The 17,615-nt window shown below is 33.7% G+C and overlaps 2 protein-coding genes and 1 pseudogene across 2 annotated transcripts; 1 reads left to right on the plus strand and 2 right to left on the minus strand.

Annotated features, from left to right (window-relative positions):
* Positions 1-10,326: 10,326 nt before the first annotated feature.
* LOC125825338 (uncharacterized) lies at positions 10,327-11,263 on the minus strand. Its single transcript, XM_049504683.1, has one exon. It carries the CDS (start codon positions 11,211-11,213, stop codon positions 10,383-10,385), a length of 831 nt encoding a protein of 276 aa, XP_049360640.1. The 5' UTR covers positions 11,214-11,263; the 3' UTR covers positions 10,327-10,382.
* Positions 11,264-11,746: 483 nt separating this feature from the next.
* On the minus strand, positions 11,747-15,393 carry LOC125825388 (zinc finger protein CONSTANS-LIKE 14-like). The gene is made up of 4 exons (XM_049504733.1): positions 14,419-15,393; positions 13,238-13,438; positions 12,510-12,772; positions 11,747-12,396 (listed from the first exon to the last, which is right to left on the minus strand). Exons 1-4 carry the CDS (start codon positions 15,211-15,213, stop codon positions 12,294-12,296), a joined length of 1,362 nt encoding a protein of 453 aa, XP_049360690.1. The 5' UTR covers positions 15,214-15,393; the 3' UTR covers positions 11,747-12,293.
* A 1,033-nt stretch (positions 15,394-16,426) lies between these two features.
* LOC125825342 (60S ribosomal protein L35-like) lies at positions 16,427-16,767 on the plus strand (annotated as a pseudogene).
* Positions 16,768-17,615: the final 848 nt, after the last annotated feature.

The following is a 17,615-nucleotide window of genomic DNA, read 5'->3' on the forward strand; positions in this document are numbered from 1 at the left end:
TTTGTAAAAAGGAATGTAGATGATGAGTACTTGATTCTTGGGAGTGGTGACTTCTGGGATGTGGTATCAACTGAAGCAGCGTGTCTGGTGGCTAGAGCATGTCTTAAAGGAGATGCAATATTTTATTCCAAAGTGAATCAGAAGTATCGCTACTTACTCATGTTGCTATGTGACGGAATAGTCTTGATAACATCAGCGTTATTGTAGTTGATTTGACGAAAAATCAGGAAGGAGGAGAAATTCCATAGTAAAAACATCTCCTTCTTGATTTCTCATCTAATCAACTACAATAATGCTGATATTATCATGACTATTCCTTCCCATAACAATTCGAGCACGTAACGTTGTTGTTGATTCACTTTGCAGGAAAATATATTACATCTTCTTGAAGACACACTCTAACCACCCGACACGTCGTTTCACTTGATACAACATCCCACAAGCCATCACTCGCAAAAATCAAGCACTCATTATCTACCTTACACTTTCAAAGGCAATTTCATGCTTAGATATGACATAGGGCGTAATTATTTTTTTCTCTCCTTAGGCACATTCCACATGTCCTTTCAGTTGAGGATAATGCATCTCTCAGCACTATGCCGACAAAGGAAGAGGTAAAAATATTTTATTTAAGCTTAGTGGGGGATAGTGCAAGTGGACATGATGGTTTCACATGTCTTTTTTATCAGAATTGTTAGGACATAGTGGGTGATGACTTATGAAAGTTTGTTACTACTTTCTTTGAAGGAAGAACACTTCCCAAATTCAATACTAACCTTGTGTTGTTACCTAAAAAGAATGACATTCAATCTTTTTTCAGATCTGAGACCTATCAGTTTCAGTAACTTTGTTAATAAGGTTATTTCTATGGTAATGCATGGAAAATTGGAGATGATGCTTCTAAGGCTAATCTAATCCAATCAATCAGGTTTTGTAAAAGGAAGGAACATTATTGAAAATGTTTTACTCACTCAATAGATTGATTCAGATATCACTAAAAGGAGAAAAACAGCTAATATCATTATCAAAAGCTTATGATATGCTTTCTTGGTTCTATTTGATGATATTCCTAAGAAAAATAGGGTTTTCAGAGGTGATTATTTATATCATTTGTTGGATCATAGCTAATAATTGGAATTTTGTGTTGGTGAATGGATAGGCACAAGGCTTTTTTCACTCTACTAGAGGGGTAAAACGGGGAGACCCCTTATCTCCTACTTTGTTTATTATTAGTGCTGAAGTTATGTCAAGGGCTTTGAATTCTTTATTCGATGATGGAAACTATGTGGGATATGGTATGCCTAAACGGAATGCAAATCTTAACCATCTTGCTTATGCAGATGACACAACTATTTTTGCAGATACACATGAAAAGTCCCTTAAAATAATAATGAAGGTGCTAGGAAAATATGAGTCTCAATCTGGACAATTAATCAACAAAGGAAAGAGTGCTTTGTACATGCATCGGAACACCAACGCTCAACTAGGAGGTTTGGTTGATAGATGTACATGTATCTCAAGAGGACAATTCCCAATTACTTAACTAGGGTGTCCTATCACTCATGCTAAGAAGAGAAAGAGTGGTTATAATGATCTAATTAAGAAGGATGAAATCAAGCTTCAAACATGAAAGGGAAGATGCTCTCTTTTGGTGGTAAGGTAACTTTGATCAGTAGTGTGCTACAAAGTATTCCTATCCACATTTTTTCAGCAATTGTTCCCTCAAAATGTGTAATCAATAAACCACATAATATTTTTGTGAAGTTTTTTTTTTTTGGAACAATAAAGAGATAGGGAGAAGTAAGAATTGGGCTGCTTGGTGAAATATTTGCTTACCCAGAGCAGAAGGGGGTCTTGGTTTTAGATCTTTATTTGATATTTCCAAAGTTATGTTTGCAAAGCTATGGTGAAAATTTAGAACTGGTAATTCTTTATGGGCAAACTTTATGTGGAATAAATATTACAAAAATGAAATTTCAACTTTGGTGTAAGGGAAAAGTGGCTCTCAGATGTGGAAGATGATGCTAGAAAATAGAGAAAAAATGGAGAACAATATGTGGTGGGGAAGATGATGCTAGAAAATAGAGAAAAAAAAATGGAGAACAATATGTGGTGGGAACCTAGAGAGGCTCTACATATATTTGGTATGAAAATTGGATGAAACTTGATCCTTTATTTCTGGAGCCAGATTGTATTATTAGACCTGAAATGAAGGATATAAGGGAGATGATGAATGAATAAAGATGGGATTCAGGAAAATTCCAACAAGCACTGCCAGAAAGAATTATCAATCATGTCCAAGAACATTTGAGAAATTTTAAGAAGAAGATCCCCAATACAAGTATATTTGGGTGCAGAGATTGCCCTTTAAGTTTTGTTTCCTAGTTTGGAGAATCTGGTGTAATAAAATTCTTGTGGCTACTTTAGTTGCTAAATGAAACAGCAATGTAAGTACAGATTGCTTGTGTTGTATAGTACCTTCCCCTGAACCGTACAACACTTTTTCTTAACAGGTGAAATAGAAAGAGAGGTTTGGACTTATTTTGCAAATGTTGTTGGTGTACATGGTCCTTGGATTCAAATTAAACAAACGGTACCGAAGTGGAGAAATACTCCTGGCAATGAGAAGTTTAAGATATTAAGAATGCAGTCCTTATAATTATTTTATGGTCTCTATGAAAAAGAAGAAATATCATTTTACATAGAGGTTTTTATCCAGTTGAGAAGCTTATCCATGGGAAAAATGAGAATATTCATAAATTCACCAGTTTCAAATTTCCTTTCTTTTTAAACCTACCAATGAATCGGCCCTCAATTGCAGAGGTTGTAGAAAGTTGGGAACAAAGGTGTAGACTCAAGATTGTGAGTTGGATACATCCTCTTGATGGATGATATAAATGCAATGTTGATGATGCTTCAAAGGGTAATCCTGACCGTAATTCAGTTGCCTTTTGTGTAATAAATTGTTTTGGAGATATTGTAGTGGTCAAAGGGTTAAGACTTCCAGTTTCTACCAATCTCTTTGTTTTGGAGATATTGTAGAGTTGACCGTAATTCTGCGAAGTATTTGAAATTCTTTCGAGGTATTCAAGTTTATTCAAGAATCAACTAATTCTACTTCAATCGATCTTTCTAAACGAGAGGATTTATACAAGTTGATGAAGAGAATCAGATTGTTCTACTTCAATAGAGCTATGTATTCGAGATATTAAAGTTTAAGGAAGGAAGTTTACCTCATCAACTCATCGCCCTTAGTTTCCAAAGTCGGAACTTGAAGCTCTCCAGATCTGACTGATTTAGCTCAGGACGAGTTGAAGGTTAGAGTTTCATTAATTGGAGAAGAGCTGGTAGCAATTGAAGAAATGCATTATTGAGGAGCCAATTCTCCGGTGACTGGTGCCCAGAACTCATCCATGGCAGAGGAATAGATGTGGAGAGAAGTCGACTCTCCATTTCCCTCTTTGTTTCCTACTTCAATAGAGCTACTTCAATAGATTGTTCTACTTCAATAGAGCTATGTATTCGAGATATTAAAGTTCAAGGAAGGAAGTTTACCTCATCAACTCGTCTCCCTTAGTTTCCTAAGTCGGAACTTGAAGCTCTCCAGATCTGACTAATTTAGCTCAGGACGAGTTGAAGGTTAGAGTTTCTTTGGAGAAAAGCTAGTAGCAATTGAAGAAATGCAATATTGAGGAGTTGATTCTCCGGCGGCTGGTGCTCGGAAGTCATCCATGGCGGAGGAATCGATAAGGAGAGAAGTCGACTCTCCATTTTCCTCTTTGTTTCCTACTTCAATAGATTGTTCTACTTTAATAGAGCTATGTATTCAAGATATTAAAGTTAAAGGAAGAAAGTTTACCTCATCAACTCGCCTCCCTTAGTTTCCAAAGTCAGAACTTGAAGCTCTCCAGATCTGACTTATTTAGCTCAGGACGAGTTCAAGGTTAGAGTTTCTTTTGAGAAGAGCTGGTAGCTAGCAATTGAAGAAATGCAATATTGAGAAGCCGATTCTCCGGCGGCTGGTGCTCAGAACTCATCCACGGCGGAGGAATCGATGTGGAGAGCAGTCGACTCTCCATTTCCCTCTTTGTTGCCTACTTCAATAGAGCTACTTCAATAGATTGTTCTACTTCAATAGAGCTATATATTCGAGATATTAAAGTTCAAAGAAGGAAGTTTACCTCATCAACTCATCTCCCTTAGTTTCCAAAGTCGGAACTTGAAGCTCTCCAGATCTGACTGATTTAGCTCCAGACAAGTTGAAGGTTAGAGTTTCTTTGGAGAAGAGCTGGTACAAATTGAAGAAATGCAATATTGAGGAGCCGATTCTACGGCAACTGGTGCTCAGAACTCATCCATGGCGGAGGAATCGATGTGGAGAGAAGCCGACTCTTCATTTCCCTCTTTGTTTTCTACTTTAGTATTGTCTTATCCTTTCAGCCTTTTGTTTATTTTGCTTTGGTTTTGTATAGAATTAATTGTTCATATTCCGTTGATTTTAATAAAGATTCTTATGGGCCTCAATTTTTAAGTTAAAATAAAAATGAAATGGCATGTCACATTTAGGGGTGTTAAAAATGAGCCCACATTAAGGGGTGACTCACATTGTTCCTGTTTTATTAATAATATTTTTTTAATTCTTTAAATGGAAGCTTGTTTAATGTCTCTATAGGAAACTTCTTTTACATATTCAATTGAAGCATTTATCCATTCTCTATGAAGATCTAGTTACTTCAATTTTGTAGTGGAAATCTTTATCTTGGGTTCCATTCACGAGTATTTGCCGGTATATCCATACAAAAATTAAGTCTTGCTATCGAGGAAAAAAAGTTGATAAGAGAAGGAAGATAAAAAAAAATTAGTAAAAGCATTTCATCATTGCATTACCAAGATATATATACAAACAAATTTGATCTTCAAGATAATTATTTTTTGCATTAACGCTTCAAAAAGGCGTATCATAATTTGCTACAATTTACAATAGCGAAACTTATGACATATGGGGATTTTCAAGATTGTCAAGTTCGGATTCAATTTGTGTACAGAGAAGTTAATTCTTTGGCTGATTATTTAGCTAATCTAGCTTTTAATAATCCACTTGTTTATAATTCTTTTATAGAATTACCAAGACAAGCTAGGCAAATCGTTAACCTAGACAAGCAACAACTTCCTACTTTATGAATCAGAACAAAGAAAATAGATCAAGAAAGGGAAGGGGGACAAGAAAATGCAGTGACATTCATCCCATAATCCTATTATTATATTTATATTTATATTTATCATATATTATTAAATCATCATATCATATATCATCTATCTATATCTATATCTATATTACTTTAAAAGCATGAACTCCTAATTTGAATGTTAAATTACTATAATATCCCTAACTTAGATTGTAACTTTTTCGATGAGTTGTGACTTTTTCGATAAGTTGTGACTTTTTTCGAAGGGTTGTGATTTTTCGATGAGTTGTGACTTTTTCAATAAGTTGTGACTTTTCCAAAGAGTTGTGACATTTTCAATAAGTTGTGACTTCTCGAAAAGGTCATGACTTTTCAGATAAGACACAAAAAATATGTGTTCATACAGCTACCCTTTCTTCACTATAAATAGAGGGACTTCCTCTCATTTTTCAACCACAATTTTTTTAATCTTCTACTCTTCTTCTTCTTGCATTTTAATTTTTTTTTTTGTATGATTTATTGTCATTGAGTGACATCGAAATTTAGCGGAATATGAGGCAGTGGCGGATCTATGCAGAGGTTTGGGGGTGCCACGCCACCCCCGAACTTCGACGGAAACTCTATATATACATAGGTATATATATATAATATTTATATAAATATAAAGTGTGCCACCTACAGAACAAAATTGTCTTGTGGTGCCATGGTAGGAGGGCAACTTTAGAAGGCAGATGTTGCGGGTTTGAATCCCATTTGTACCTATTTTTTTGAGAAATTTGATGCAGACGTTTTTTAAGAAAAAAAAAAGGCTCCAAGAACTGGCACAATTTTTATTTTTATATTTTTATAATTGTTATTGACTTAAATTAAATTAATTACATTATTACTCCTTTGACTTTTCTTTTATTTGATCAAATACTCAATAAAAGTGTAATATCTTATTATTTACATTTTATTGATTGATTTATGATATATATCGAAAAGACAAATAATTTAATCAAATATAAAATTAATTTAATCGATAAGTCTATTTGGCACCCACGGACTTTAAATCCTGGATCTGCCACTGATATGAGGTACCACTATTCTGATGGAGTAGGTCGTTCTATCCTAAGAGGGTACATTCCATAACCTTAAGTACTTGACAAAAATAAGTTTGATGATATAATAATTATATTTTTGCTTAATATATACATTAGTATGTAATGTTCCAATATATGAAGTTAACATGATGTAGTCTAAATTCATTTGTTTTTTTGTTAACAATTCTTCTTCTCATGTAGATGTATGCTTCTGAATATCTTTTCCAAAATTTAGAGAATTGGCACAATTTATTTTTGATGCTCAAGACAAAAGAATGACTTTATTTATCAATACTACTTATGTGATTTAGACTCTCATTAAGTTTGCTTCAAAATAGTAATTACTATATAAACATTGCCCTTTTGTTTTACTTATTTACTATTTCTTAATACTTCAGTATTTTAGACGAAGAAAAGTTCATATGACTTATAATAACGCCAGTTGAAGTTTGTATTATTTTAATTTTTATTATTTATTTAATAGTTAATTTTATGAGATAAATATTTTCATTAATGCAAATATATTTTATATTTGGGTAGGTAGTTCTATTTAAATTAAAGTGTTATAAATGTCACAAATGTATTATAAAGTTAACAAGATCTTCTAACTTCAAAATATATTATTTTGAAATGTTTTTAAAAAAAAACACACAACCAATGTGAAAATATGTGAATATATAAAATGTAGTTGTTCTCTTCACATGTTCATATGACATCTAAAAAATTTAACGTGGAATACACATGCAAAGCACATCTGGTTAGATGACAAGAAAAATACAAAGCAAATATTGTCTATAAGGTAATATTAGTGAGATAAGAATAATTACATGATAAACCTCATCAAATTGAAATAAATATATACATTATTGCATTTAACTAATAAAATTTTTCATTGACCATCTTCATAGATTTGTGTGAATAAGAAATATATATGACGATCCACGTTGAACATTCACTATAGAATCTGCAATATTATTTTTTGTTAAGCTACTTCATCAAAAATAAAAAATTGTTAAGCTTATTATTCAAATTTTCGCTTAAATAAGCAATACTATTTACTATAACATATATTTTTGGAATTGGTAATCACGTGCAACGCATGTGACAAAAAACTAGTATATATTACTAAAAGTGGGAACAAAAAAAGTTGAAAGTTGAAATACCATTTTGCCCCTACACTAGATTAAAATATTGTAAATATTTAGTTAATTACATGTTTGAATATTAGTGATCATCAATTATTACATTGAGTAAATGGAGAGTTCATGCGTTCAAAGGAGGATTATTTACTTTTCCAGATTTTAATGGAGGTTCATTGCATATATTTAATATTCTTAAAGTTGTTCTCTTTTATCTATTTTGGCCCTTTGAAACCATCAAATAGTATTTAATATAAAATTTTAAGATGTCTTTTGGTATTCCTCTATTTTTATCTATATAAATTCTTTTTTTTTGTTTCATGAAACTCACCTCCAAAATTATCCTTTTCATTTTATAGTTAAAGTAGTGAAGTCATCAACATCTAAAGTATATGATATATCTACCTTTGCCTGATTATATAACTTTACAAAAATAAAATGATTTTTCTATTTGATTCATGCTTTAATTTGACTCGATGGAGAAGACTTTTGAATTTTGAATGGATATGAGAGAAGGTGTCGACAAAAATTTGGAAAATTATGTACCGATTTTGTATTTCTTTTTTCATTTATATAATGTTATGATTAAAGTCTTAAGAAGGATGCGTTTGTTATTTTTTCTTCTATGTTAATTTTTTTTATATTTCTCTGTTAGTCTTCTTTAATTTAATTTTCTATAAATTATTATCATAACATTTATTTGAGATTGTTGCATTTTAGTACTCATTACACACATATTTTCATTGAATTTTAATCGTCCTAACGAATTTATAACATATTGCATGAGACACACGTGCGTTGCACGTGTCCAGAAACTAGTATTATTAAAAGTGGGAAGCTCACATCTTCAAAGTTGGATGACCAATTTGCCCTTACAACAAATTAAAATGTAATTAAATTTTTAATTAAATAATATTATTGAACTACATTTTTTTCCAATTAATTTGAAAGTTGAAAAGACTTTATGACTTAATTAGGAAATTTGAAGGGGTGCATGAAAAGTGAAAAGACTATTATCAGTTATGTGTGAAATTTTGAAGGGTTACATCACAATTAATAGGCTTATATCCTCCATTGTATGAAATTCAAATGGATACATCAGAACCATGATAAACATACACTCATATTTAATTGAGAAAATGGCACTTGTAATAAGGAGATATTATTTAGCTAGAGGAATTGAAAAGAAACTGTTGCGATCTCAAAAGCTACTAAGTGGGAGGAGGTAGAATCCAATGTAGATAACCTGACTGTGGGAGGGGTAAGCATATGAGAATTGTGCAATAATGTTGATGTTTTGTACAATATTTGTAACTATAAATTAAGATTTTTCTCTCTAACATTTTTTGACATTTATTTCTATCAAATTTGTAAGTAAATTATACTGTAATTATTAGCAAAATTAAAATGATTTTTTTTGAGTCGTTATGAGTTTTTTTTTTTGTTGTTTAAGTTTTTTTTAGCTTATATATGCAAATTATTTTTAAATTTGTATGAAACAAATATAGTTTAATGGACTTATAAAAATAGAAATATGTTTGAATAAACAATAGAGTAAAGTAGTTGATATATGGCGTATGTTCATTTTTCTCTGTTACTTTGTATAAATTTTTCATCTATTTCTTACTATAATATATATATATTATATATATATATATAATATATATGTGTGTGTGTCAATGCAAAATAATATTATTATTGTGTTAATGAGCGTCACCATGTGTATTGATAATATTTCAATCATGGTCATATATATTCGAATTTATTTAAACTATGAATTAAGATTTTTCTCTCTTAACATTTTTTGACATTTATTTTTATCAAATTTGTAAGTAAAATTATAATGTAATTATTAGCAAAGTTAAATGATGTTTTTGTGAATTTCTATCAGTTATAAACTTTTTTGTTACTATCTTGATTGCCAAATAACAATTAACTTTAGTAAATAAAGGTTGTTCGTTTTTGTGTAAATAAAGGTTGTTCGTTTTTGTTAAAGTTTATTTACAACTTATATGCAAACTATTTTTTTAATTTGTACCAAAAGATATTAAGAAGACGATCAAATTATTTTAGTAATTAGAGCCAAAGGTAGAAATTCAAATAAGGCATCGAGGCAAAAACCAAAATTACAAAAAGGTATTCAAGGGTTTTCATGGGACAAGAACTTTTTCTTCATTGAACTATCTGAATAGGATCAACATTAATTATTTTCATAACTCAAATATAGAACATAAAAATATTCATATGAATTTTTAAACTTATATACTCAATGATATGGGATATACGCGCAAAGTGCACGCCCAGAAACTAGCATATATATAAAGACGAGAAATGTTGAACAGAGATATATTGTAAATCAAAAAAGTTGATTGATTACCTCCATTGCAAGGATTTTAAATTGCCAAAAATTGGTTGGATCGAGCCGCTCAATTGATTGTTAGCCAATCTTATCAATTTCCCTAATGCACTTGGCATTTCTCCACTGATTGAATTATTACACAATTCTCTACCATTTTTTGTTATTAGAAATTAAAAAGAAATAGTTAAAATTTTCATCTTACAATTAATAATGGGGAATTTGCCAGCTGAGGGACAAGAGAGTCCAGCACCGCCTAGGTCCCTCATTTGTCTAATTGTAGTGTTAAGTGTACAAAATTTCTGTCTTGTTTTTGCTGCTGCAGTGTTTTTTAGACCTATATTGCTCGGATTTTTCAAAAATGTCAAGGGTTGCGTGTTGAATTGACCAAAAAGTAGTGTATTTTGGAAGAATTCGACACGTGTGCAACATTGAAAGTGAAGAGTTCGTGCAACTTAGTTTTAGACCACGATGTGAGTTCAAAACACACATTATTACTTACAGTTTATACACATATACATGTATCTAATTATTTAGAAAAATATAAAGAGACAATTAATCAATTTGGCACACAAAAAGGCTACTCCTGATCTTTGTATATATTTGTGACATTTTTATCTTACATGGCATCATTATTTCTGTACAAAACCCCGCCCCGCATTGGCCAGCCTACTTCTTGGAGGTCCATCGCCACGGGCTTCATAGCACAATTGCCATTTCTTGAGCAAGAGTTCTGATTCATCTCTCTAGAGTTGCAGCCACCACAGCCCGTCGTTCCTTTTGATGATCTCTTTTTCTCCATCTCGTACCTTTCTGCTCTTTTCCTCAGGCTTTGCCTTTTGATAACTGCGCTCATGATTGTATCCTTTTTATGCTTTCTGTGCATTGAAATTGGCATGGCCTCAAGTCCCATCAGCTTTGCTACTACTCCTGGTTTACACCAAATCACTCTCTCTCCTGCTATTGTGGGGGGCATGTTTTGAGTTTGACTACTTTTCATGTCCATTTTGCGGTTGCAGTTTCTGGCAGTGTTTAGTAAAGGAGACATGTCACGGAAAGAAGACCGGTACATGGCATCTTTGCCATCAAGAGAAAATCGGGGATACTGATTTAACGCGTTCCTTGCTGTTCGTAGAATGTCAGAACTATTAACACATGACATTCTATGACGGACATGCGGCCCATATTGGTTCAGCTTTGCCATTTTCTCCTCCATGTCTAATTGGAGCAACATCTCCTCCAATGTTGTCTGGCTTCCTCCCCTTTCGTTTAGGATCACATCACTTGTATCCATGGTGTAATTAGGAGATGAAAGTGCAGGACGAGCAGAGGCTGCGGTTTGATAATTGAGTGTGGAAGTAGAGGTATCGTTATTACAGAAGCTTTTAAAGCCTTTCCTCATCTTAGCTCCCATAACATTTTTCAACTGAAAGAAAGATAAGTCCTTCATGATTCACCAAGCTAAGGGACTTTGAAATGAATGAATGAGAACATAAACACAAGTAGTCTAGTTCATAAAGAAAGACATGCAATGCAAGGCGTGACTGAAGTAAATAGGGAGCGGTGTTAGGTTGTTTTCTAAGCCTTAAAAGCATTCACATGATAAAACAGCTTAGCCTTCACAAGACCCCTCAGGATAAAGTTATAATAATGATGCACGAGTTCATCATACCCATTCTACATCATTAAATGAGAACCGTCCATCACATAACAAAATTTTCTTTAATCGACTTGCACCATTTCTCATGATTAATCACAGATCACATCCAGTTGACATACAGGAACTCTTTGGGTCGTTTGGTTTGAAGACAAGATCCAAGGAATTTCCCAGCTTTGATAAAAAAAAAGTCTACTTCCATTATATTTCCTCACCGTTTTCTCTATTCCTTTCCGGGTAATTGGTCTTTCACAATGACCAATTTGAGTCTTGCTTTAAAGACAAAGATAGAATTTGAGTAACATAAATGCAAGATAACTCCAGTCTTGACACCAAACATAATACAATATCGTACAAGAAAAGAATTGGTTACAACAGTGTCAACTTCTCAGTATATAACATAACTACTTAACATCAGCTTTCCAGAAATGTTGGAGGAAAGGAAACAAAGGAAATGAAGAGGGGAACTAAACTGGTGTTGAAGGGATTTTAATTGTGTTTATTAGAAGCTACACTCAGCAAGAATTTGATCACTCGGATCTCGATAGAATGAATGTATGTAACTAAAAAAGACATCAAGCGACATGTATTGCCAGAGGGAGAGTGAATTGATTGTACCTACACTATCCACTTCCAAGACTTATCTCAAAAAGCTGGCTCCCCGGTGAGGGATCTAGCCTGATAGATGATCAAGGTTGTATGTGCGAGCACTTAATATATAACCAGAAGCAAAAAGTGTGACTAGAATATTAACTAACAATTGGTGCCACAGATAGCATCACAGCAAACCTAAGGTTACAAATATCAGGTAGACTAAGAAATATATACACAAAGAGACAAAAAGATCCTTATCCTCAGTCATTCAACAGGTATTCAGCCATCTGGAGATTCATTAGCCTTCACAAATCGACCCTTAACTCGCTTTCTAGTATCAGCTCTTGCCTTCCTCGATTCATATCGAATGTGCTTATCATATCTGTACATCACAACCCACAGACTCAGAGATGCAACAAATCCAAGATGTAGGGGCAAACTCAGAGGCGACTATGGAAAACTATGCTGAAAGGAAAACTAAAAGAGATAACCTACCTTCGTATTTTCTTTTTCTCCTTATAACGTTGCATTGCATTTCCCCTGTTCTTTGCCAGAAGCTCCATATCAGCCTTGAGTGTTTCTTCACCGGTGTTGTCACCTCCCACAACAATGCTTTGGTCCATAAAGTTCAGATCTGTAGATACACCACAGCATTTCGGCTTAACATAACCTGAGTCAGATGAAGTTTTTATTCTTGGTAAATTGTTGCTCTCAGATGTCGCTGGCCCCTGGCTTGCCGCTCGGTTATTCGAATTATTCTGCAAGGCGATGAGCAAGTTATTTCTCAGGTTCAGGAGGAAGACATCATTGTATCATACAGTTTAAAGCATGCATCAGCTTCTTGGCAGTTCACTTGATGGAACCTCCAATTGTCATGATTCATGAAGGTGGTGACCAGAGAAATTTAAGAGTTCATTACAACCAGTATGGTCATATTCAGGTTAAACGCACAGCAGAATTACTTGTGCTCTATCCCTTTGCTGGAATTTACAATATGTGAAACTAATATATATCTGATTCGTCAACACACAAAGGAAACCTCAATATTCCTCCGAAACTGAACAAAGTAATGCAAGTTGGTAAAAGAAGTCTCTGATCTGTCACTTACAAGTACAAGTGTGAGAATTAATGCCACAATCATTGATTCATGGGATTAAAACAATACATATTGAGATCAACTAAACGAAAAAGAAAATCAAAATTAATGTATGGCTAGAGCTTACACTGAAGGCTGTCATATCATCATGGGCAAGGGAGCAGTTAATGCCTGAGAGTCCTAATCCTTTTGAAGTTGCTAATGATGTTCCTTTTATGAGTTCACCATAGCTTTTCATCATGTACGCCATGTCGCTCTCACTGTAGTCTGCTTCCAATGAGCTAGACTGTTCATGGCTCCTCAACTGCCCTAGATTAAAATCCCATATCTGAAGAAACAAATACAACAAGGCAATGTATACAATCAGAACAATTGCCAGAACTGGATCAAAGATGTAGCAGAGGAAAAGAAGCTTGTACCTTTTCAGGTAAGTAAAGATGGTACAAGATGAAGTGTATCTCTTCCTTCTAAGTTTTTCTAGTCCACAAAAGCAAAAGCATAATTCTCCGACAGGAATTGTCACTCTTTAATCTTGTTGCAGGTTTCTAAAATCCTAATACTTTTTGCAAGAGAAGATTAAAGTGGAATGATTGATTTTAACAGCTCAAAGATAGTTTTCAATATCATATTCTCCTAAAATGGAAATAGAAGATTTTCTTAACACTGAGACAGAATAGAAAATTCAACACCATAGTATTAGGTATCTTTGTTTACTTGTAGATTTAGAATATTACCAATTCACAACCAACTCACGATCTGAAAAACTAGTCAGAAAAGGAAATTAGGTGTGCTGCTGGTACATATTTGACATAACCACATCCGTTAGTACAAGAAACTTGTCTTTCCAACCTCCAACCCCCTATCCCCAACATTCCAATATGATGGACGTTACCTCTACTTTTTAGATGTGCACTGGAAACAAAACAAGCTATCACAAGTTTCGTGCACATCTCAAATGTACTCGAAAGTCACTAAACAAAATGATGAAATAGGCATATCATCTCTTCTTTTCTCAACTCAATTGCATCATCATACTTGCAGATCCATGTGAATTTTCTATTATCAATCATATCACTATTAGTATTATGAAGAAATCTTGAAAAAAATTAAAATTCGACAGACAATGCAAAGAAAGCAGTTTTATTCTACAATTCTGTATAACACTTTTCACATTTAAAACACAATAGTAAAATGTATCGAACAATTCGTAATGAGACAACATAACTGGACACATTGCACCTCTTCAGGCTATGCAAAATGTCCTAGGTATGAGTGAATAGCACACCGTGAAAATGCCTAGAAGAATACCTGAGTGTTTTGATCAAAGGAATTTCCCCTCCACAAAATGTTCCGTTCCACCATTTGGTCACTGTCTATTGGATTATGACGCATAATCGAAGAGGTAAATGGCACATTTTGCGGCTGTTGCTGCTCAAGCTTCTGATTGACACCATCCATGACAAACATATTAACATTTCCCTGCCAATCACTAGTGGCATTAGGTATCTTTGGAACCAAATCTTCAGCTCCAGCTCCAACCCCATCTGCCAAATCTCTCTTGAATAGCTCAATTAATTGTTTGAATATGACTTGTTTCTGCTTGCCACAAGTTGGAGTTTGTTTGGTGGAGTAAATAGCAGAACTATTAGCGCTAGGCACCATTAAATCCTGCAACAAAACAGAAGGAGGAGGAGGAGCCTCCTTAGACATCCAAGAAGGATACTCTAAAACAGTATGCTGCTGATGTAGTTTCTTTGAATCAATATCCAAACCCCAAGCTGAAGCAAGGTCAGAAGCAGAAGGGCATCCAGAGAACCCTTCAACAGGACTCCGATCGTGTGCACCAGAAACTGCACAACTTCCATGAGCATCCCAATCACATTCTTGACAGAGTACAAGTTTGTCGGTGTCACAACGAATAGATACAGGTTCAGAGCCACAATTATCACAGATCTGAGAACGAAGATGCTTCTTAGAAAGAGCATTAGCTGAATGAACAAGTTGGTCACAAAAAAGACAGAGCTTAGCCGTATCAGCTCGGCAGTAAAGGACGGCAATCTGCTGATTGCAGAAATCACAGGGACGGCTTTCCCCGGGGCTCATTATCACAATTCAAAGCACTGGCAAATCTTGATGTTTGTAATTCAAAGATATTTCTAGAAATGAATGTGTTTTATTATCTTTGAAATTGACAGACAAGACTACCAAAATCTCCTTTTTTTAGGGTTGGAATGTGAAAATATCTTTGTGAACTTTTTGCTGAACTGGCATACTCTTCTGACTCGACCAACCTTTTCAAATAATTATTACAATTACTAATTATTATCTCGTCCACTTTTAATTATTACAATTATTAATTACTATCTTCATCCACTTTTAATTGTTAGAGTTTTCATTTTTAAAATTAAACTATAAAAACTTTCACTATCATTTTACTATATATATTTTCATCATATTGATATGCAAAATATTGCATTTTATAGTATTTTTAGTATAGTTTTGTAATATCTTAATTTTTTTAATATCAAATTAATGTATTTAATTTAATTTTAAAAATTAGTTAAATTGATTTTCGAAAAACGAAATCTAACCAATAAAAGTGGTCAGAGAGAGTACTATTCACTCACTTTCTTTTCGTGTTGTAGAGTCTCAAATTAATTTACAACTTACTTATACGATACCAACGTGGGGCCACATCAAATCACCCATATTTAATTATTTAAAGAATTAGTGTTAATAACATAGAGAGAGAGTCGCGTAATCTTTTTTATTTATTTTTTTTGCAATATGAAGACTCTTTCTATCACTTGCATTCTCGCCTCAACTCTCTCCTTTAAATTTCATTCTACTTTCCTCTTTTTGTTATATTTGTGCTAAATTTTCTATTTTGTTTAGATTTATCATAATTCTATTTAAATTCAAAATAAACTTTTTTAGATGAAAAATAACTCTTTTATATCTATTATTTTTTTTGGAGAAGAAATTTTGACTATCTATAAATAGAATAGGCGAAATGGTCTAGTGGACCTTTATACTTGTATCAGTTTGTATTTTGAACCCTTTTACTTACACCTTTGTCATCTGGACCCTTAAACTCAATAAAACACAATTTAACAAATCTCTCTGACCATTGACCAAGCTTATGTGTCTTTAAGATGGCTGAGTTGGCGAAAGTGTGTGACTTCACGCATCTTAAGGCGAGTGAACAACTTTTTTAAGTTAAAAAAATATTAAAATTCTAAAAGAAATATTTTTTTTAAAAAATAATTAATTAAAAAGTTATTTCTTCTTCCAAGCTTAATTGCTTTCCAATCTCCATCGTCGTCTGAGCAGTAACCTCAAAGGGGCAGCAGCCATGGCGAGAATAAAGGTTCATGAGTTGAGGAACAAGTCGAAGACAGACCTTTTGGCTCAGTTGAAGGATCTGAGGCGGAGCTTGCTCTTCTCCATGTTGCAAAGGTCACCGGTGGTGTTCCTAACAAGCTATCCAAAATCAAGGTGGTAAGGTTGTCAATTGCACAGGTTTTGATTGTCATTTCACAGAAGCAAAAGTCAGCTCTTAGAGAAGTTTACAAGAACAAGAAGTACTTGCCTCTTACGAAAAGTTTGGCCAGCTTTGGTTGTGTGGTGGCCAGATCTGATTGTGCGATGGCTTAGGCCGTTGTTAATGTGGAGGTTGAAGGAGGAAAGAAAAATAGTGATGGTATGCGACGGAGATGAAGACGGGTGAGGGAGAAAGTTGCATAAGTGAGATTCTTGATGAAATCTTGAGTCTCCAATGTTGGAGTTTTTGGGGTAAAAATTTGCAGAGACAAGAGGTTTGCTTCAGTCCATGTATGGAGGTGTAACGAGCAGGTTCGTCCATTTATCCACAAGTCTCGAATTCTTGGTGTTTACAGCAACAAAGGCCGTATTTTTACTTTTACTCTTACATGTAAGCTCAATACAGTAAAAGGGAATAAACCCAGCAAGGAAAAGAGACCAATTTCAGTTTCAGGTTATGATGGTGTGGCGCCACCAGTTGTTGAATTGGAAGAAGGGTCTGTGGGAAATGGTGGAAGGAAGGTGGAGGAGACCAAAAATGGTGTTGTTGGTTTTGGGATTGTGAAGAAATTGCCTAGAAAAGTTTTGGGAATTTTGTCCAATTGCCTTTGTCTATTGCTGAGATGTTTGCTATTGCTGCCTTAATGGCCTCAGGAACTTTCATTGACCAAGGCAAGGCTCCAGATTACTACTTAAGGGAGAAAATATATGTGATTCGCTGGCAAAAATGGTGACGCCGGTGATGACTTTTTTTTGGTAGTGAAATAGTGAAAATAGGGAGAATTAGAAATGCCAAGAATAAATTAAAATGTTATTATTTTATATTTTATTAAATAATTTTGGTTAATAATTTTTAAAAAATAGTTATGAAATAATTATGATGTGGCATTAATATATGTGACGTGGATATGACATGTCAATTATATAAAGGAGAGTAAGCTACACACATGGTTGGAGGGGCT

Source organism: Solanum verrucosum, unplaced genomic scaffold, assembly GCF_900185275.1.
Source record: "Solanum verrucosum unplaced genomic scaffold, falcon-dt-bn FXZP01000051.1, whole genome shotgun sequence".
Lineage (NCBI taxonomy): Eukaryota > Viridiplantae > Streptophyta > Magnoliopsida > Solanales > Solanaceae > Solanum > Solanum verrucosum.

Coding starts and splice junctions, on each gene's coding strand:
- LOC125825338 (XM_049504683.1), bottom strand. CDS start 11,213: ATGAAGGACTTATCTTTCTTTCAGTTGAAAAATGTTATGGGAGCTAAG.
- LOC125825388 (XM_049504733.1), bottom strand. CDS start 15,213: ATGAGCCCCGGGGAAAGCCGTCCCTGTGATTTCTGCAATCAGCAGATT. Junction 13,439..14,418: donor CCTTTGATCAAAACACTCAG/GTATTCTTCTAG, acceptor TTGTTTCTTCAG/ATATGGGATTTTAATCTAGG. Junction 12,773..13,237: donor ATGATATGACAGCCTTCAGT/GTAAGCTCTAGC, acceptor ATCGCCTTGCAG/AATAATTCGAATAACCGAGC.